This window comes from Chelonia mydas, chromosome 2, assembly GCF_015237465.2.
Source record: "Chelonia mydas isolate rCheMyd1 chromosome 2, rCheMyd1.pri.v2, whole genome shotgun sequence".
Lineage (NCBI taxonomy): Eukaryota > Metazoa > Chordata > Testudines > Cheloniidae > Chelonia > Chelonia mydas.
This window is the reverse complement of record NC_057850.1, coordinates 222,027,262-222,048,935: the sequence shown is the minus strand read 5'-3', so window position 1 is coordinate 222,048,935 and position 21,674 is coordinate 222,027,262. Positions and strand designations below refer to the sequence as shown.

The following is a 21,674-nucleotide window of genomic DNA, read 5'->3' as shown; positions in this document are numbered from 1 at the left end:
ATTCAGGTTGTGGTGGCTATTTGCATGCAGACATGGGAGTGATCACATCCCCCAACTATCCTCAGGCCTATGCTCCCAATCTCAATTGTTCCTGGCATGTATTGGTTACCAGTGGGTTTGTTGTTGTTGTCCATTTTGAACAACCCTTCGAAGTTCAGAGCGAGGATGCTTCTTGCAGCCATGGGGACTATGTGGAGGTGAGCTGATCAGCTGTAGGTGTTGTCACTTAGTTTCCAGAAACAGGATATACTGGCCCATGCTTAGGGCGCCTATATGTTATGGTATTATTAATAACAGGAAAGTGGGAAAAAAAGTCATTTAAAATTGTCTTGCTATCTTTCAAAGCTTTATTTAGAGATGCTGCTTTACTGGTACAGTAAATTAAAGGGAGAAATGCTTTTTTCAAGATTGTTGTTTGGGTTTGTTCTTATATCTGCTAGAGCATTGCTTAAGGTTGATAGCTGTATGCTTGAACAACCTTAACAATTTCCTTCTAGCTTAAAAATGGACTGGATGACTCTGCCCCGCCTTTGGGGACCGTTGGAAGGAATGGGCGGTTTTGTGGTAGCAGCTCTTTTTCCACGATGTACACTACAGACAATCAGCTGTTTGTCCACTTCATTTCTGACAGCAGTCGTGTGGGCCAAGGGTTCAAACTGAAGTATGAGGCTAAGAGTCTGGGTGAGTGTCAAAATCCAGCACAAGTTCTGAAAATCAGTAGAAAAAAAATTTAGAATTTGTTCTTTCAGAAGCATGTTTCTTATAATAAGTGGCTTAACCTGAAGAGACAAGGTGGGCGAGGCGATATCTTTTATTGGACCAACTTCTGTTGGTGAGAGAGACCAGCTTTCGAGTCACACACAGCTCTTCTTCAGGTCTGGGGAAGGTGCTCTCGGTGTCACAGCAAAATGCCAAGTGAAACAGATTGTTTAGCATAAGTAGTTAGCACATAGTGTAAGAGCATTTAAGGCAGAGTGGCCCGCTGACTCCTCTGCAGTGATAGGACAAGAAGAGGGGGTTAGTGAATTCCAATTGCTGTAATAAGCCATAAATCCAGTGTCTCTGTTCAGTCCATGATTTTTAATGCCAAGCAATGAAGTTAAGCTCCTTGTTATACAATCTGCTCCACCTTGCATTTTGCTGTGACATTGAGAGCACCTTTCCCAGAACTGGAGAAGAGCTCTGTGTGGCTCAAAAGCTAGTCTTCTCACCAACAGAAGTTGGTTCAATAAAAGATATTACTTCATCCACCTCGTCTCTCTAATATCTTGGGACCAACACAGCTACAACTGCACTTAGCGCGGAGAGACTGTCATCTAGTAAAAAACAAATACTGGCAAAAATGCCTTCTGTGTAAATGATTTGAAATGCCCACTGCATAAGTGTTCCACATATTTGTAAGGGACCAGGGTATAGGTTGTCTGGCCTAGCAATCACAGCTGGGCTGGAGTCCACATGTCAAGGACAGTATCGGTGAGCAGGGGTTGGAGGAATCGCTAGAACCGGATTCAATACGCAAGAGTCAGGGTCAAAGTCAGGTTGGGGTTGGAGACCGGAGACCAGAGGTAGAACTAGGTTAGAGTCAGGAAGCAAGAGTCAGGGTCAGAGTCAGGCTGGGATCAGAGTCCTGAGATCCGGAGACAAGGTGAGGTCTGGAGTCACAACAGGCCCAAAGTCTTTGTTGTTGCCCAGACAGCTTCCTGGGGCACTTTCCAGGGTTAAATAGGGTGATGGCCAATCAGAGGGCCATAGTTAGGATTATCACCTACCCAGTATTTGATCGACCTGGCCAGTTATTTTATGTATTTGCCAGTTGCCAGAAAAATAATTTAATCTGCCAGTTTTTTTTACCTGGGTCTAAAGATTTGCATTGTTATCACAATGCACTGGGATATCTAATGTTAAAAGTTTCTGTGTCCAGCTAAAGATGCTGCAGTGTTACCACTTCCGCAGTTCAAGTATGAAAATGATATCAATTTTATCCGTATGTGCTATCTGTCTGGACCAGGGGTTCCCAAACTGGTTCCGCCGCTTGTGCAGGGAAAGCCCCTGGCGGGATGGGACGGTTCGTTTACCTGCCGCGTCCGCAGGTTCGGCTGATCACAGCTCCCACTGGCCATGGTTCGCTGCTCCAGGCCAATGGGAGCTGCTGGAAGCGGCGCCTGGCCCATGCCGCTTCCAGCAGCTCCCATTGGCCTGGAGCAGTGAACCGCGGCCACTGGGAGCCGCGATCGGCCGAACCTGCGGACGCGGAGGGTAAACGAACCGGCCAGGCCCGCCAGGGACTTTCCCTGCACAAGCGGCAGAACAAGTTTGGGAACCCCTGGTCTAGATAAGTGGCTGTTGAAGTGGGGGAGAGGAGAGTTGCAGAGTTGCCTTGTGGTTGGGGTTGCAGCGAGCTTGCCTTGTGAGGTGGTGGGTGCTGGGTTTTTTCCATTTCAAAGGTGGTAACCCTAGCTGTAGAGTACTGTCACTCTGGCTCCTTTGGGTAGTACCGCCTGTGGTGCCTATTCTCCACAGTGCTCCTTGGCTATAGGTCTGCACACCCTCCTGGTTGCACTGTGGGAACATCGGCTGTCCCAGGCTCAGCAGACCTGGGTTCTAATCCTGACATTTTGTTAATAAGACACTTTTCATTCGTAGTATCTTTAGTTTCCCTGGTGGTTGGGTTGAAGCTGTCTCTCGCCTGCATCTGGGAAATGGCGGAAGTTGGACACAGGTTAGCGGGAGACTTCAACAGTTAACACAGGGGAGGAAGGCCGGTTAGAATCTTCCTTCTGCCTCCTACATACTGCAAACAGTGAGTTACAGCAGGAATGAGTGTGACCCAATGCATTGGCAGAAATGATAACATTCCATAAAAGTTTCCTCCTCAGCTGAGAAAATAACATCCCCTGTAGGAACTGGCATTTTTGAAAGAATGAAGAGGTGGCAGGCCACATCCTCAGCTAGTATAAATCAGGGGCCTGGCATCTTCAGCTGTTCCCAAAGTATTTCAGGCAAACACATGTCTCTTAGGACATTTGGAGCCCTCATTTAAATGATGTTGATTAAACACAGCTAAAGTAACCTACTAGCGTGCTCACTCACTCTCAAGTTTGTAACTCCTCTTTTTCTTTCTACTCCTTCCACTGGAAATGCTACACATAGTAGGAGCTATGCATGTACATATATATTTCTAGCGCTTCACTTTAGAGACCTGGATTGAAGCACTGTATTCATTAGCATTACTAAAATGTATTTTAATCATAAAGTCGTTAGCTGCGAAATAAAAGTATCTTAGTATGGCAAAGAACCTGAACAAATTCTTGAGTTTGCTTTGAATGTCATTTCTCACTGGATTTCATATTGTCTTGAGTTTTACATTTCAATTGTTTTGGAAAGTGAAAGTGAGGATGCTTCACAAAAAGCATCGAATGATCCAGTCCTTAACTTCAGTTTTCCAGATGTTAGGAATTCTTCAGAAATAAAGCATATAAGGTTTTCTCTTCATGCTTATCTGAGCCTAGGATCACTGAGGGAGTAGAGTGTCAGTCAGTGGTGTCGTCAGGGGACTGTTGTATTATTTTTCCTGGAATAAATGGGCTTGGTTAACAAGCAGGCCAGAAAATCTAAGTTTAACTGTGCTAGAATATTTTTCAACAGCAAAAATGACAGTATGTTTGTTTGCGTGGTGAATATAATCTATTGAAAAGAACCTGTGACTAAGTATATGGATGACTTACTTGTTTTGTATGCAGTGTTGCTGTAACCATGTTGGTCCCAGGATATTAGAGAGACAATGTGGGTGAGGTGATACCTTTTATCGGACCAACTTCTGTTGGTGAAAGAAACACAAATATTTGAGCTATCCAGAGCTCTTCTTCTTCAGCGCAGACCTGAAGAAGAGCTCTGTGTAGCTCGAAAGCTTGTCTCTCTCACAAGCAGAAGTTGGTCCTTGTTTGTTTTGAACATCTCACACAATTTCTTTAACCTGTTGTTCTTAAACTTCTCTTTACCAGCCTGTGGAGGGAATATCTATATCAGTGGTTCCGGTCCCAGTGGATATGCATCTTCCCCCAACTATCCTAACAACTATCCACAGCATGCTGACTGTGTCTGGACCATAACAGCTCCGAATGGAGGGGCAGTGGAGCTGCAGTTTGAAGACCAGTTTTACATTGAACCTTCACCCAAGTATATAGCTACATTTATTTTGCATACGTTTTCTGAGGCACTCCATTTTCATTTATCTTTCTCTATTACCCTATAAGTATGTTCCCTAATTCCCCAATAGAATTTACTCCAAAATTTACAATTAGGATGTTTTGAAGACTTTTGAGAGAGGTGCCTGGACCCTCTACATTGCCAGTGTACATCCCTGGCCTCTTTAAGATTTGACAGAAATCAAAAATAAGATATACAGCAAAAAAGTAACAGGGATGGAGGAAGCTCAAATGGCAGGAGGATCTCTTCTGTAAATTCTATTCCCTGTGCTTTCTTCCTACTCAGATTGGTGGCCAGTGGGCACAGACTGGTTGGCCACGGTCATAAAATGCCCACATTCCCTGCTTCCACAGCACACTTGGGGGTTTGCACCACTATATCCACTCACTTGGTCTGTGCTCTCTGTGTGCCATGCAGGTAGAAGACATATAGGGCCAGATCCTCATTTGCTAATCAGTTGAAGTCCACAGACTTCAGTGGAGTTACACCAGTTGACACTGTAACAGTTCCAGGCAACTTAACCTGTATTTTCCCTCCAACAAGGTTCATTCTCAGGCTTCCGACTCCCCAGCCATCACCTCTCTTGGGCGGAGACACGTGTCTCCCTCCCTCCTCAGTGGGGTATTTCCAGGCTGCAAAATTCCATGCCTACACCATGAATTCCCCAACCAGGCAGACTGTCTTAGCAGGCTTGCTTTGCCTTCCTTCCTCAGAGGCTATAAATAGCATAATTGTCCACAGTTATCACACAGCTCTTTCTAAGCAAGCAGATTTATTCTTAAGGTAAAAGCACCACAGAAAAAAACATTAAAAACAATAAAAGAACTTACACTGATGCTAATTAGCTCACCAGAGATCAACCCCAAGGGCTCTGGTAGGCGAACAGTCCTTCAAACCCCACCAAGGGGTTTCCCTGTGGTTACAGGTTCATAGGCACTTGGGCTCAGAACCAGCACACCATGAATATGTGAACTTCTCCTTTATACAGTTTGGGTTTTGATCCTTAGAGACTGTGAATAGGCAGTCAGTCAGACAGTGGGTTTCTCCTCAAGGAACAGCTTCAAAAGGTTGGGTCCAGAGGTGGGGAATTTGCATTCCCTTCCCTTAGGTATTTCCTAGGAAATCCACTTAACTTTAAAAGCTCATCTTGTTTCAAATAGTACTTTGAAGCTCATTGCACTTCCCAGCCTGGGTTTATATCAGTCAGATCTTCTCCCTAGAGATGTGACATACAAGCCCACAAAAAATGCATTTTAAATACAATGAATTCCTAAAATACTTAAACTTAATTCAATCAGGCTTAACTTAATTCAGTAGGATTTGTCCAGGATATTGCAAGAATCTGCCCTATCTGTCACATAACACCAGCCCATAATAGTGCCAGGTTCAGAAAAGTTGGTGCAGGTAGGTGGACTCCGCAAATGCCTCTACCCACCTATGCCCCCCTTCCAGGATAGTTGTGTGAGGCTGCTAGGTGATTATATAGCCCCCCATAAGTGAAGCTGTCTTGTATTTTGAAGAAGTTGTTGGCTACCCACATAATGGGGTGCACATTTATTTGGACTGATGAACCCCTATAGATAGCTTTGATCAGTCCCACTGCCATTATTTATTTCAGTAGTCACTGAAGATGTTTAATAGGGAATGTGTTTTTAAATAATCATTTAAAGGTTAAATATTTCAAAATTCTGCACATTAAACAGTGACATTATTTAAAGCCTTTTTATTACTGTTAATAGCCATGTCACAGGATTCACATCAGCGACTATTAGAGCTTGGTGTGGTATTGTAACCTGGTTAGTATTTCTGGGAATATAATTGATTCAAGCCCTATCATTGTCTGTGGAATTGTCTGCTCTATCACTGTGGCTTTTTCCTAGTCACACTGCATCTGGACATATCTAAAATTTCATTGCTCGATGGTTTCAGGTACTTGCTAAAGTGTCGCAAATGGATTGTTGCTGCAAATTAAATAGAAAAGTTCCTCCTATTTTAGTTGTGCCTTCAGTTACCTTGAATTACGTGATGGAGCTGACTCCAGTGCACCAGTGCTTGCCAAGCTGTGTGGAAGTTCTCTGCCAGGCATTCAAAGGTCTTCAGGAGCTGTCATGTATATGAGGTTTAGATCTGACAACCGTGCCACACATATTGGATTCAATGCCAAGTACTCAAGAGGTAATGCTAGCAGTTATTCAGTTTATTGCATTTTCCCTGATCTGAGGCTATAAAAGGAGCAGAAAAGATTTAGGACCCAGGTCCTGTAGTTTTAAATTCAATAAGGATTGGGTCCTAAATTATTCAAAATAGATTGATTGACAGAAGCTTTTGTCTCTTTCCATTATTCTATACCATAGATTCATGTAATCCGAATCGTCACATCAATTAATGCTAATATATTATTTCCCTAGCGATAGGTAGGGATCATAGCAAATATGAAAGTCCTTGTAGAATTGCTGCAGTGGAAATGGGGATTGGGCAGTTTGATAAGCCTAACAGTCAAACTATCTAAGGGACAACACCAAAAGGGCCAGAAGCAGCAAGGAGTAAGGGCTGTAATACCTGTGATATAAACAGTGATGTCTGATAAATTACATACCAGGTGCACTTTGGTCAGAAAATGGCTGCAAATGAGGTTAGATGTGTAAAGTCAGGTAATCTGATTCGGTATTCAATGTTCAAATAGAGTGTAATTTGTGTGACAAGGGGGTTGAAGCGGTATGTATTGCAAGAAGAGCAGCTAACAGCAGGTAATTGTGAGGTAAAGTAGGGGTGCACTGATGCCAGTGTCATAACTGATTACATTAACGGTGCTGGGAGGCAAACAAAGAAGTAGCAAAAGCAACAGAGGGCTACTAATCTCAGAATGGGGTTGAGTGGTGTAATGGGGGTGGGATGGGATGGGGAGTCAATATTTGCCAGCCAGAAAATGAAAAAATATATTAAGAAACCATTTTTTATTTTCTAGCTGCTAAGGCAGGGTTAGTAACAAGCAACAGAGAGTTAATAGTAAAATAAAGCCCTTAGGTCAGATTCAACAGCAATGTAAAATGATGTCAGTTTTCAATGATGCCACTAACCTTCAGTGGAAAGCGTTTGCTTAGTATATTGGTCTCATCTGGGAGCATTCAAAACTAGGACTGGGGGCTGTTTCTTCTCCATATTTCTTGGTAGCAAAGAACTGGAATTTATTGTTGTAAGCAAGATTTTATTGATTATGTTTTGATCTCAAATATAAAAAACAATTTTTATACACACACACACACACACACACACATATATAGGAGTGGAGATTGGGCCCAATGAATGAAAATATTGGCAGCACATACTAAGAGAGAATTTGTAGCTGGTCAAAAAAAATCCCCATGGAATGCCAGTGGAATATATTGGTTTTTCCAGTGCATCCTGTATGTCTGCTAATTAGATAACAGACTTTTTGAGGCAGTTACTATATTTCTCTTTATGTCCTCTGCAGTGGTGATAATACTGATGGAATAAGTCATTTGTTAAGAGCCATAAGTATTATCACCACTTGAGAAGACATAAAGAGAAATATAGCAACTGCCTCAAAAAGTCAGTAATCTAATTGGCAGATTATAGCAAGCCGCGGACTCACCAGTGTGGCACCTCCTGATGGTTGTCTGGGAATTAGCTCTTTTCCAGCCTCACAGCACCCTCTGCTGGCCAGTGCCTTGCCTGCCTCAGGCCCCCATGTCCTTCCCAGACCCCGGTGCCCTTTGCCTCGGGGTGCTACCCCACTGCAGTGCCCCCATGCTCTGGGTCTCCCCTCCCAGGGGAACCCCCAACCCTCTAAGTCCACCTTGCCTCAGTGGCTACTGCCAGTCATCATCCAGCCCCTTTTCCCTGGGGCAGACTGCAGTCTATAATGGCCACTCATCATTGGCAAGGGGGTAGGACCTGCTGCCTTTACCTATCCCCGGGCTGCCCCTCTGCAGCCCTAGTACCTTTTGTAGGGCTTCAACAAGACCTGCAGCCTTGGGGTTTACCAGGCTGGAGCTCCCCAGCTCCCTTTGCCCTTCCCCAGCACTGCTCCTCTTCAGGTACCTTGCTCCCAGGCAGCTAGCCCTTCCCACTCCAGGGCTAGAGTGAGACTCCTCTTGCTCCTGGCCCTCCAGCCCTCTTATCAGGGCCAGCTGGGCCCTGACTGAGCTGGCCACACCTGTGGTCAGCTACTCCCTCAGCTGCTCTTACTCCTTTTCCCAGCTGCAGTCCTCTCCAGAGCTACTTTTAACCCCTGTTCTGCTGGAGTGGGGCAGCCGCCCCACTACACAGACATAGAGGATGCACTGGAAAAACCAATATATTCCACTGGTAATAATTTATTATATGTTCTTAACATTATTATTATGATCTCACATTTTGTGGTTATAACAGAAGAAGTGAAATTTCAAGAGACACGAGTGAAAAGAGGGTGGTGGCTTTGTGAAATGGGAAGTCAGGCCATGCATAGCAGCAGCACAGAGAAAAGCATGGAAATGAGAATCAAAAACAGTAGGAAACAAACATGAAGCATGTAATTCTGCTTTTATGCTGCAACACAGAAGACAAAACCAACAAATAGACTATGAATATTACTACCTAGTTAAATCTAGAGAGGAATCTGACCCATGGCTCCAAGTCCAAACCATCACCCAAACCTTAAAAATCTGGATCCAAATTTAGCAAATGACATTTATCTTTATAATGATCCAACACAAAATCTAGACTTTGAGATGTTTGAAATCTGGATCCAAAAGACCTGATTCTCATTTACACTGCCAGAGTGGAATGAGATTTCAATGTAAATGAGAACCAAGTCCCAAATCTGTAACTTGAGTTTATGTTTGGCTGAGATTAGATCAGTGAGAGGTAAGACAAAGAGAAAACGAACAATATCCACAGTAGGTGTATTTGTGGAAGGAAAACAAACCAGGACTGGTGGAATTATGAGGAGAGATTAGGAGACTTGATTCTGGAGGATAATCCCCACTATGGTTGTGCCGAACTACTTGGCAATGTGCCATTAAAGTCTTGTGGGAGAGCAGCTCAATTCCATAAGGTGCTGTTCTGGGGTGAGGGGATCACTAGAAATGTTGTTCTCTTTGCAGCTCCATGTGGTGGAACGGTGACAGGACAAAATGGTGTCATTGAAAGTGTAGGATTTCCTGAGCTGCACTATCAAGACAATTTGTTGTGCGAATGGTTTCTCCGGGGACCTACCGGCCATTATCTCACCATTAGCCTAGAAGGACTAGATGTTCAGGACTCCCCTGAGTGTGCAAATGACTTTGTGGAGATCCGCGAGTACAATGCTTCAGGTCAGTAGACTGTTTCAGTGATTCTCCTCCCTGCCCTCATCCCAGCAGCAAGCCTCCAAGGAGACTACTAAAAACACTTGCTGTTGAAAGAACTACATGCAGTACAGGTGCCTTCCTTATTGCCGGCAGAGTTACATTAGTTACTGAAGTAAAGCAAAGGGAACAAAAACCCTTCCAATTGTTTACCAAGATTGCTTTATTTCTCTAAACCTACCTAATAGTCTAAACGAGGCAGTGCTACTTGAATAGAAATTTGAATAAAAATCATCCTGATAATAATACTCATCTGTCTGTCTTTGACTTGCCTAGGGAATTTATTGGGCAGATACTGTGGTACTACTATCCCTGACGCAGTGGATACTTCTGACAGTTTTGCTTATGTCAAGTTCATCACTGATGGATCAATCAACGCCCCAGGATTCAGACTGCGCTTTGATGCTAGTATTGAAGGTTAGATTTGTAAAGTGGCAATTTACCATTAGCAAGGGAGCATACACAGCTAACCACATTTTCCATCTCCATCAGAGTGGAATTGTTTTGTTTTTGTTTTCAAATCATTTGTTCTTACAGCAGTGTATATTTGTCCTTTAAATCTGACTTCTGTATGGTTGTAGCTCTCTGATCCTTGGCTGCCTTGCCCAGGTGAAAGTTAGAGCAACAGACAACCTGTGCTATCTTCCACCAGCACAGGCGGGAAAGCAAATTTCCCACCCAAGTCCTTTGTAAGGCTCTTTCCTCAGGGCCCAATTTATTGTTTATAAAAAAGGGCGTAAACACCACAAAATAAAACAACTCAATTGAAAAATGCTGCTCACAATCCCCAGAGGCTTTTCTCTGCCTCAAGCAGCCAGGGGACAGGAGAACACACCCTTCCCTTGTGTGACCTGCCTGGACCCAGCTTCCTGTTCTGCATGCACCCTGCCTGGCCACGTGATCCCTTTCCAGACTGGTGCTTTAGCCGGTCACAGTGAGCTACTCAGATCTCTTGACGCTGTAGCCCCATGGTGGTTCAGGAAGGCAGTCATCTGGCATGAGCATTTAAGGGAAGCAAATGTTAATTCTTGATTCAGATTCGTTACTATGGTCAATTTTCATTCATATTTTAACAAATATTTAATGGCTCATTTGAGCGGATCTACCAGAAATATTAAACTTCTCTAACCATTGTGGCCAACACATGGAAGGATATAGCATAGCAAATCAAAATTTCTCACAGGCAAGAGCTTTTTTTCTTATATCAGTTCCATGGTTTTGCTTTAATCCTTTACCTCCAGAAAGTATTTTGTACCCACTGATTTTCTATGAGAGCTTTCTTAACATTTGTTCTGTTCCAGAGTGTGGTGGAGATCTTAATGCACCCGTTGGGACATTTACTTCCCCCAACTATCCCACCATGTACCCACACAATCGAGTGTGTGAATGGAGGATCACAGTCCCAGAAGGACGACGGATCACACTAACTGTTAATGATATGAAAACCGAGGACTACCAGTGGTGCAGCTTAGATTATGTGGCTGTAAGTGTGAATGAATACAGGGAAAGCACATTTTACATGCTTTAATTTACTCTCATGGTATTACCAGAATGGTACTGTTGAAATTGCGTGTATATTTGTACATCTGTTTCTAAAAGAAATTATAACCCACCCCAAAAGAATGGGAGTGGCAACAGAGGAAGAAAGAAATTAACTCTTTAAGGTACAGATTCAGGAAGGTACTTAAGGTCATGTGCAGCTTTAAGCCTGTGACACTGAAGCCAGTGGAACTACTCATGTATGCAGTTACTTATGTACTTAAGTGTTTGCAGGATCAGAGCCTTATTTACTAAATTAAACAGAATGTGATGAGACTGAGTAAATTCAGAAAGCACACTAAAGTATTTAAGTCTGAAACAGAATCCAGTTATCATTTATTATTTTTACAGCACCCATAAATACACTTGTACTTTACAATACAGAGAGACATGGTCCCTAAAGAAAAGTTTCCTACAGCTGGCGAAGCATCTACTGTCCTGTGTGCTGAGGAGGGACAGAGCCAAGACGCTGTCCACCTGCTCCCTGCCCACCTGTGTGATGAGGCCAGTAGCAGCTGGCCTCCATCCATCATGTGGCTATCCTCCATGCCCTTACTTCCCTGCTTTAGACAAGTCACACACGCTGTCCCTTTATCAGCTAATGAAGTAATGAACTCTGAAAGGAACAGCCTTTCTGCATCCCTATGTGTCAATAACTCTTCATCTCATTCCAAATCTCAACTGAAAACATCTTTTCTCCCTCTCCTGTACCTCTGAAATTACAGCAGAAGGAGAGGGAGATTAACTCCGCAGTTGTATTATTTCACTCCCAGTGTTTTGGGATGCACTCTACATGAAAGAAGTCATACCAAAAAACCAGCTGTATCATCAAAAATTAAATGTTAGAGCTGATCAAAAGTTTTCCATAAAATTTCTTCAAGTGGCTTCTTGACAAAATTTATATTTTTCGCAAAAAAGTCCCTTTCATTGAAAATTTCCAAAGTTTTGTTAAAAAAAAAATCTTGGTGGTTTTTTTGTTTTGTTTTTTTGGCAAGGCATCAAAAATGTTCATAGAAATGTTTAGGAGAAAACAAAAAATTCTCTCACCCTCATATTCACATTTTAATTCAGGACCTGACGCACTAAAGTCAGTGCGATTTCGTTTCATAGACTTCCCTAGGTTTTGGAACAGCCTTTTATGGAAGGATTTCAGTGAGTCTTGTGCTAAACATGTGAAGCACATTTAAACTCTGAAGATGATGTTTGATTTGAGCTTCTAAGAATGCATTTTTAACCAACAGGTTTACAATGGCCTCAGACAGAATTCTCCTAGACTAGCCAAACTGTGTGGTGATGTAAATCCAGGCACTCAAGTGAAATCCTCAGGAAACACAATGAAAGTAATTTTGGTCACTGATATCTCTGTTTCAGCGAGAGGCTTCAGTGTTTCCTATTCTTCTGGTGAAGATGCAGGTAATGCAGATTTTTAAATTAACCTCATATGAAGTCCTTTGGCAAGCCATTTTGTAGCTAGTGCATGGCAAAAAAAGTATTGCACAAATATGACATCTGTAACAAATACATGTTCTTTTTGTGTGTCCAATATCTTGAAAATGGCTGGGCTGAAAAACCTCAAATTTGGTCAAATTTGGCAATCACCCATTTTACATAAATAGAAGGAACCTTGTATTTTGATTTTTGGGGTTCTGGGTATGTGCACACACATGTAAATCAAGCTTAAAATGGAAAGGAAGGCTTTCACTGCGGATCACGCAGTGTTTTGCAGTGAGAACTGCATATATATCTCTTGCTTCTGAGGATGGGCTAGGCTGTGATTTTTGCACTTAACCTGGGATAAGGGGAGTGCAGCTGCTCCTCCCCAGGAGGCTTTGTATCACAGAGTCAGAATGCCTTCTGTGCTCCCCTGTTGCTCAGGAGGCATGGTAATTTAGTGCACCTCTTGCAAGCCAGCTTCATTGGCTAATGTATGGAGGTGGGGATGGAGTTAATGTTCCACCCGCTGTTTCACACAAGAGATGGGGCCGTTGGCAGAGCATTGTCTGTTAGGGCTCAGGCTTTTGGAATATGCTTCCCCCCTACATCCGTAACAGGATGAATGAACTGATCTTCAGAGCATCTTCTCTTCCTTGCCCATAAGGAGTTGGGTGATAGGTAAGACTGGGTAGTGGTGGAATGGAGCTGTCGTAGGGATGTTGTCAGGAGGTTAATTAATTTTTGTTATGTTTATTTTGTTGCTGGGATATTTGATTTGCTCTTGGGTTAACTTCTGGGTCTGTTTCTTTACATGTGTGTTTTTAAATGGTTGTCAAGAGCACCCAGGAGGTTGGGCAGGCACTCTCTTGTTGCAGAGTAGTAGCACCTACATAAAGGAGAAAATGAAGCTGGACCTAATTCTGTTCTCAGTAACACCACTGTTGATATCAATGTGCAGGAGTAAATGAAAGCAAGATCTGTGTTGGTGCACCAAAATTATTATTATTTTCAAGTAAGCAGTGTCTTGGTTCTGCAGTTTGTGGTGGGACCCTCATGGAAGCTGAAGGAGGGAATTTCACTTCTCCGGGTTATGACAGTATCAGAAATTACACAAACAACTTGAACTGTGAATGGACCATCAAGAATCCATACCACTACATTTCATCCACTTACATATCCTTTGAGGATTTCCACTTGGAACAACACCAAGACTGTCAGTTTGACTACCTAGAATTACGAGTAGGTAAGTAAGGTCAATTGGAACAGAAAAGTGAATTAAGCATATTAATACATCAGTTGATTTAGTGGCAACTGTGTCATGTTAAGTGCTCTGTATGGCAATTCTCCAAAATTTAAAAGGTGTTTGATATGGCACTCTATGATAAAATATAGTCTGAACAATATAAAGGCAGAAATGTTTACTGGATTAATGCGTTACATCTATGTATATTTGAACATATTTTGGAACTAGAACATATGCCTTCCTTTGGAAACAGGGGACCTGATTCACCACTGCCCTACTTCAGTTATGCTCATGTAACTCTACCAAAATCAATGGAGTTAAACCGGTGTAAAACTGGAGGAATACAGCTTGATATGCATTTCTTTAATATATTAACACATTGTGTATTGGGAAGTTCCTCTCTTCATGCATTCTCTGGTATCTTGCATTGTAAGGCACTGGGAAAACACCGTGCCTCTTCCTTTTAATATGAAAAATAGCTCAACTAATGCTGACTGTAGTATGAAAGCACCAGATGTCTTCTGCCTTCACAGGCCATATCAGTGACCCTCAGAGAGAAGGACTGTGATTTATAAGAAACTTGATTTTGAGAGGGGGTATCTCTGAGGGTAGATATCTGTTACATCTTAATTGTTTTAAATAACAGCACCTGGATGTGTAGGTGTAAACTTGTCTTCTCTTCTTAATCCTAAAAAAGAACTTCTGGTCCGAGACATAGACTATAAAGTAGAAAGTAAAGAAAGAGAAATATTAAAGTAAATCTCTATTCTCCCACCTCTTCTCATAAGAACATAAGAATGGCCATACTGGGTCAGACCAAAGGTCCATCCAGCCCAGTATCCTGTCTACTGACAGTGTCCAATGCCAGGTGCCCCAGAGTGAGTGAACCTAACAGGTAATGATCTAGTGATCTCTCTTCTGCCATCCGTCTCCACCCTCTGACAAACAGAGACTAGGGACACCATTCTCACTCTTCATGCCCTCAGGCTGTGATACCAAAGTGCTTAAGTAGAGAGAGTCTATTTCTCCTGGAAAGAAAAAGAAGCAAACATAGCCTTGTGTTATTCAATATTGCTCACTTTGGCCGGACTAATGGATTTTCAGTTTACACAAGACAGGCCTCATGACAAAGACAGGCTGTTGTAATTTAGCTGCATATGCTGACAGTTAGCATTTAGTGACCAGTGAGAGTCTAATGGTGCAGAAAGTCATTACATTCTAGTGGATTTTCCTTGAACAGAGTCACAAGAACAGGTATGAATTTGGGAAAGGATCCTGTTTGGTAGCAGAGAGGTGGGAGACATTGACTCAAGAGGAGAAAGTGGGATTATTTTTCTGGAATTGTCCATAGTACATATGTTTTTATGTTTGTTTGTTTTTAAAGGTAGAAAATTAAGCATATGTTACTTAATACTCGCAGGAAAATGTGTTTACTACAAATAAGTAAAACAAATATTTCATTTCAAGCTTCCTGGGTGAAGTTTAATATTGTTTTAAATGATCAGCTACATGAGAATATTTCATTAGTCTCATTTCACATCCAATTTTTTGAATAGGCATTCTTTGCTTTTCTGTGGCAGATCTGGGACTTTATTATTCGATCTACACCTTTTTTCAGTTTGAGTCACGTTCAAATAGATAGCTGGTGTCAAGAAAGCTATGTAGATTAATATATATATTTGAATGTATAATACTGGAAAAGACAGGTTGCACAGGTTTTCTGAGTAACTTACATTAAATGTCAGTTTATTATACATCACTTTTCATCCACCGATCTCAAGGCACTTTACAAAGTTGGCTAAGTGTCATTATCCCTGTATTACATAGAGAGATTGAGTGACTTGGTCCAAGTCATACCAAGTACCAATGGTAGGGCCTGGAATAGAACTGAGATGTTTCAACTCCTACTCCTGTGCCATCAGTGCTGGACCAGGCTGCCTCTCCTTTTGTAGTCCATGAGTTGCTTATGAATAAAGCCATAAATCCATAGGCCAATATTGTTAGAGAAGCAGATTTAGGAAGATAGTACTTGGACATTCTGACAAACACCACTATAAAGTGCCTCACTCTTCTCCCTCTCTCTCGTTAAGAGCATTTATCTGTATAACACTAAAAATAAAATACAACTCAAAGCAGCAAAGATGGAATAAAAGTTTGTAGAAACATATGCAGATGATTAAATGTTACAACAAATATGTCTACCAATGTCATTCTTTGTTCTATGGAGAAGTCTTCAGCTAACAGAGCAAATGTTGCATAATTTTACACAGTGTTTTGAAGAGGAGTGCTGCAGATATCTTTGGTGGTACCTTGTGTTGATCTAGGAGTGACTGTTTATAAATGAGGGACACTCATACATTTCTGAAACTAGACAGATCTTATCATCTAAACTGAAAATTCCCATTGAATTTAACAGGCATTCCATGAATAGAAGAATCAAGGGACATAACTGTAAATAGGTTAGCTAGTCCATCCTTTGCCATCCTTCTAGCCATATGACTTTGCAATGCTATGGACAAGTCTGTGAGTGAGCACTCTCAGGTTCCATTGGTCAGACTAGACATAAGCATCAAAAGGGTAGAGGAAAAAACTAAAATGATTAACAGAGCAAGCCATAGAATCTGCTCTTTCAGTTCAATTCACTTCAAAAGGATAAATACTACAGCATCTATAATTGTTCCCTGGCTTGAGTGGTCCAAATGCCACTCTAAAGTGCTGCAAAAAGTTATACATATAGAATAATTAATCTTCCTTTAATGTGTACTATATCCTTTTGTGTGTGTTAAAATACAAAAAAAAACACCCTTTATGCTGTTTCTCCCCCCTTCTCTCCCATTTGTTTCACACAAATTAATTTAATGTACTATAGATATTTTAGGATTGATTGAGTTACCTGTAAAATTGGCAAATTGGCATGTGTTTTTACTCAGGGGATGCTGATGGAGAGCTGATATCCAGACTCTGCGGCCAGGCACCACCTTCAGTGCCACTAGTCATAGCAGCTCCTCAGATCTGGGTGCACTTTAGAAGTGATGAGCATGTGGAAGATAGAGGATTCTATGCCAGTTACAGATTTGAAGGTAAGTTCTATGACAAACTATTTTCCCTGACTGTGGCAAGTCCAGTAAATGCTGCTAGTCATGCTGATCACATTGGAATGAGGTCTGCCCTCGAACAGGCCCACAGCAGAGTGCTCGTTGAGTTTCTATTCAAGCTAAACACACATTATCGGCTGAGCTTTCACACACACTGTCCTCTGCCTTCTCTCTGTTCCTTGAACTGCATTTGAGTGTTTTGAAGTGCTAGTGAGGGGCAGGACAACGCTCAGAACACATGGAGACTCTTGCAAATAGAGATTTAACTGATAACGCCACAAAGTTGGAGATTCATCAAACAACATGACATGGTGGGGGTTCCTCCCCACTCTGAACTCTGGGGTATAGATGTGGGGACCCGCATGAAAGACCCCCTAAGCTTATTTCTACCAGCTTAGGTAAAAACTTACCCAAGGCACAAGTCCTTTCCTTGTCCTTGAACGGTATTGCTGCCACCACCAAGTGAGTTAGACAAAGATTCAGGAAAAGGACCACTTGGAGTTCCTATTTCCCCAAAATATCCCCCCAAGCCCCTTCACCCCCTTTCCTGGGGAGGCTTGAGAATAATATACCAACCAATAGGTTAACCAAGTGAGCACAGACCAGACCCTTGGGGTTTTAGGTCACTAAAAACCAATCAGGTTCTTAAAAGAAGAACTTTATTATAAAGAAAAAAGTAAAAGAAGCACCTCTGTAAAATCAGGATGGAAGGTAATTTTACAGGGTAATAAGATTTAAAACACAGAGGATTCCCCTCTAGGCTCAACTTCAAAGTTACAAAAAAACAGGAATAAACCTCCCTCTTAGTATAGGGAAAATTCACAAGCTAAAACAAAAGGTAATCTAATGCATTTCCTTGCTATTACTTATAATTTTTGTAATCTTAGATGCTTATTTCAGGTAAGGTTTTAGGAGATGGGTTTTTTTCCTGCCCTGGTCCCTCTCTGTGTGAGAGAGAACAACAAAGAGAGCACAAACAACCCCCCCCCCCCCGATTTGAAAGGATCTTCTTCCCTTATTGATTCTTTTGGTCAGATGCCAACCAGGTTATTTGAGCTTCTTAACCCCTTACACGTAAAGGAGGGATTTTATACTACCCTTGACTCTGGATATTTATCTGGACCCACACTACATTAACTGGTTTTAAGTATCAATTTCCAAAGCTTTTATAGGGCTTTATTAAGTATTGAAATAAATGTGAAGTTTCAAGTTCACTGAAGCTTCTTATATACTACACTCCCAAAATGTTTCTAAAGCTTGAATTTTCTAAACCAGGTTGATTATCATCACCCATCTGAATTCAATTTAAATAGTTTTTCAGCTTGAAATATTACCAATATTGCAGTTGTTTGTTCAGAGCATGCTGTTTCTCAAATATCCTAAAACTGTATTTTTTATTGCAGCTTGTGGTGGTATACAGACTGCTGAAAGTGGGGTTATCTCAAGTCCTAACTACCCACATCCTTACAACAATTTAAATCATTGTTCTTGGTTGTTGGAAGCCCCGCAAGGTCAAACTATTACTGTGAGTAACACCAAACGCATGCTATAGAAAAGACTGAATGCACTTAATGTACTTCAAGTCTGTAGGAAAAGAGATTTTTAAATGGTTTAAAAGTCTGAAAAATGGGAAGTATTAAAGAATGAAAATGTCACCATCAACAATATCTAAGGAATATATGCAATAGAGAGAAAACAACCTGCTTCTGTAGATCATAGTATATTTTTTAAAAAGTTGAGGAAGTTAATCTAATGGTTCTTGTCCTCCGATAGACATCACACATCACTCACTCTTCCTCCCATAATATAAATGATCTACTGTGTACACATAAGCAACTAGAGTAGGTGCTTTAACCAGATGTATAGTGATAAGCCTCTGCCTTCAGAAGGACAAGTCTGAGGCTGAAAGTCTGTGCTCCACCTCCAGGAGGCACAGAACAGAAAGTGCAACCCTGTAGAAGAGTGGGACTTTAAGTCACTTTTGTGTCCCTAAGATTGTGGCCAGCTCTGGCCACAACAGCCAGGTTCTGCCCTAATTTCCAGCAGCTTCCCTCCCAAGAACTACCAATGGGCTGCTTTGGAACAGCCAAGAATCCCTGTAGCACTCTACATTATGACCCTCACCCTCATGCCCCGGCATGAAGGCTTGTGAGAGGACCAGCTTAGGGTCCCTTAGACTGCAACCCTATGCTGTGCTTCCACTGTAGAATTCTCCTGACCCCTGGGATAAGAGATCCAGCCAGTGACATGTAGGGTTCAGTCAGGGGGCAGAGTCCCTCCCTGAGCCTTAAAGTGCTGCTCTGAAAACAGCATTGTGAACCAACGTTCTGCACTTTATTGCCATTCAGTGATTCCCAGATCCAGCTTTCATAGTTTATGTGTTAAAAGACATGTCTTCTAACTGCATGCTCAGCAGACTCACCCTGTACTCTATCTATCTAAGCTGCACTCTATCTGTCACTGTACAGGTATTTACAGTGTTTTAGGGGATATGAGGGCATCTGAGGTCAACAAATCTGTATTTAATCAATGCATTTATTTAAATTAGTACTATTCCTAATCAGCTGAAAATAAGGTTTTATTATAAGTGGAGCTGGTAGTGACACTTGTCATGAAGGTTTCCCAGCACTATCCAGTATAAACCACCATTTTCAGTTCTTATATTTTCCAAATACTAACTGTTTGGACTGAAATTTTCCATGCTTGCTCTTTGCCTCAAGCTGAATTTTTGGGGAAATTAACTAGAGGGATAATTACATAGTTTTTTGCTAAACTCTTCCATACAGATCCCTGACAATAATACCACATTGGTAGAGGGCCAGGTACTCATCAGTGCAGATCAATAATGAAGAACAGCTCTAATAAATCTGCGAGCCTGTGTGATCAGCTGTTTGAAATCTCTGAGCTGAGAATCCCACCTATGTGCATATCACCCCATGCACCCCACAGTGGGATCAGCAGCTCACAGCCCACATTCTTCCTGTCTGACACATCCAGTTTCATGGTGTTTGTTCTCATTTGATAGTCTTGCAGCAGCTTCTCTCAGGTTTAAAAGAAAAGAGTCATTTTCACTAATTGTTTATTATTGTGACCAAAAAGAAAAAGGTGGAGAGCATGGACTTTTTTTCCTATTTTTTTAAATAACTGGTTAATATTTTATCACAGCTGAAGCGAAACTAAGATTTCATTGTCTCAGGCCCTGATTCAGGAAAGCAATTCAGCATGTGCTTAAGTTCATCCCTTTTCAGGAAAACACTTAAGCATGTTTTAAGCACATTCTTAAGTCCCATTGACTTCAATTCTAGATCTGTCCTTTTTCTCCTATCTCTTAATTACGATCATTATGATTAAGATATAGAAACTCCAGCTGAATACCAACAACAAAGTACTAGAGTCAAGTTGTCAAACAGTTTAGCATGTTATCACTCTGTCAAATCATTGTGCTGGAACTGTTAGAGAACCTGGATAGATCTGTTCTGGTGCATCTTGCAACTACAGCTGGTTTCAGGTTCTGAGTGTTTATTTTCTGTTCATTCCCTCTGAAGCATCTGGCACTAGCCACTGTCAGAAGACAGGATACTGGGCTAGATGGACTATTGGTCTGTCCCAGTATGGCCATTCTTATGTCATTCTTGTTTGTCTATAGCTTACTTTTACAGCCTTTGATGTTGAAATGCACTCAAACTGTCGCTGGGACTCCGTCACTATTCTGAATGGTGGCTCTCCTGGTTCTCCTATAATCGGACAGTATTGTGGAACTACATCTCCTGGGACCATTCAGTCAGGTTCCAACAAGCTAGTGGTGATCTTTAACTCAGACCATTCAGTGCAAGGAGGTGGATTTTATGCAACATGGACCGCAGAATCTTTAGGTAAGAGCAAAATAATCACTGTCTCATTTGTATACACATAATAATACTTAGCACTTGCATAGCACTCTTCATCCATAGATGCAAAGCATTTACTTCTCAACCTCTTTAAATAAAATTGTGCTGGAGAACACAAAAAATAGTCTATAAAATGTTGCTACCTAACTAAGATGAGTCTGCACTGAAATGGCTAAGTGTTAAAACATTAACTCTGACCTTACAAACTGATATCAAATTTGGATTCATATCCTACTTTTTGATTGCTGACATCCTGTATGAAAGGGGATCTTGTTCATTTTACTCACTGTAGTAGTGTCTAATGTCAGAGATTGCAAGACAGTTCCTTTCTGTGACAATATTCATTTCACAATCTTTTGGTTTAAATATTAAACAATAAAGTTACAGTCATGGAACCAGAATAAAATCAGGATCAAACGAGAGATATGAGGTAAAGTTTTCAAAAGCTCCTAACTGACATACGAGCCTAAAAACCACTGACTTTCAATGAAAATTAGGGCTTGTCTCCATGAACATTAAAGTCGCGGCAAGTTTGGGTGTGAATTTACCCTGCACTAGGCTGCCACTAGCGCTGTCTGTGAAGACACTGTTGATGCACACTAACAGTTTGTTAGTGCACTTCAGTCTACTCAAGGAGACAAAAGTAGAATGTTATAAAGTTTTAGATTGCTCTGTCTCTTCTCTTTACTACAGTTTCTGAAATTATTTTGAACCTATAGCTTTAATAAATTATTGGAAGCAAAAGATATGTTTCAAATTATGTGAACACATATAAGAATGTGAGCTTCCCTAGAACCACGACTATTCTTCTTTATAAACGAATCACTTAGCATTTATTTGTAAACATGCTGAGCAAAATTCTGTGCTGATTTAACTCCTCCTGCAATCCCACTAAAGTCAGAGGGATGGGGTGGGGTGGAAG

At 41.5% G+C, this 21,674-nt stretch overlaps 1 protein-coding gene across 1 annotated transcript in view; it reads left to right on the top strand.

The window, feature by feature from the left end:
• Positions 1-21,674, top strand: part of CUBN (cubilin) — a 212,734-nt gene that overhangs the window by 139,467 nt on the left and 51,593 nt on the right. The window contains exons 42-53 of the mRNA XM_027820946.3: positions 7-197; positions 498-681; positions 4,002-4,176; positions 6,203-6,381; positions 9,312-9,521; positions 9,831-9,971; positions 10,856-11,037; positions 12,335-12,506; positions 13,564-13,770; positions 16,701-16,850; positions 18,269-18,390; positions 20,512-20,737. Coding sequence (XP_027676747.3) covers positions 7-197; positions 498-681; positions 4,002-4,176; positions 6,203-6,381; positions 9,312-9,521; positions 9,831-9,971; positions 10,856-11,037; positions 12,335-12,506; positions 13,564-13,770; positions 16,701-16,850; positions 18,269-18,390; positions 20,512-20,737 — 2,139 coding nt within the window. The remainder of the gene's footprint in view (positions 1-6; positions 198-497; positions 682-4,001; positions 4,177-6,202; positions 6,382-9,311; positions 9,522-9,830; positions 9,972-10,855; positions 11,038-12,334; positions 12,507-13,563; positions 13,771-16,700; positions 16,851-18,268; positions 18,391-20,511; positions 20,738-21,674) is intronic.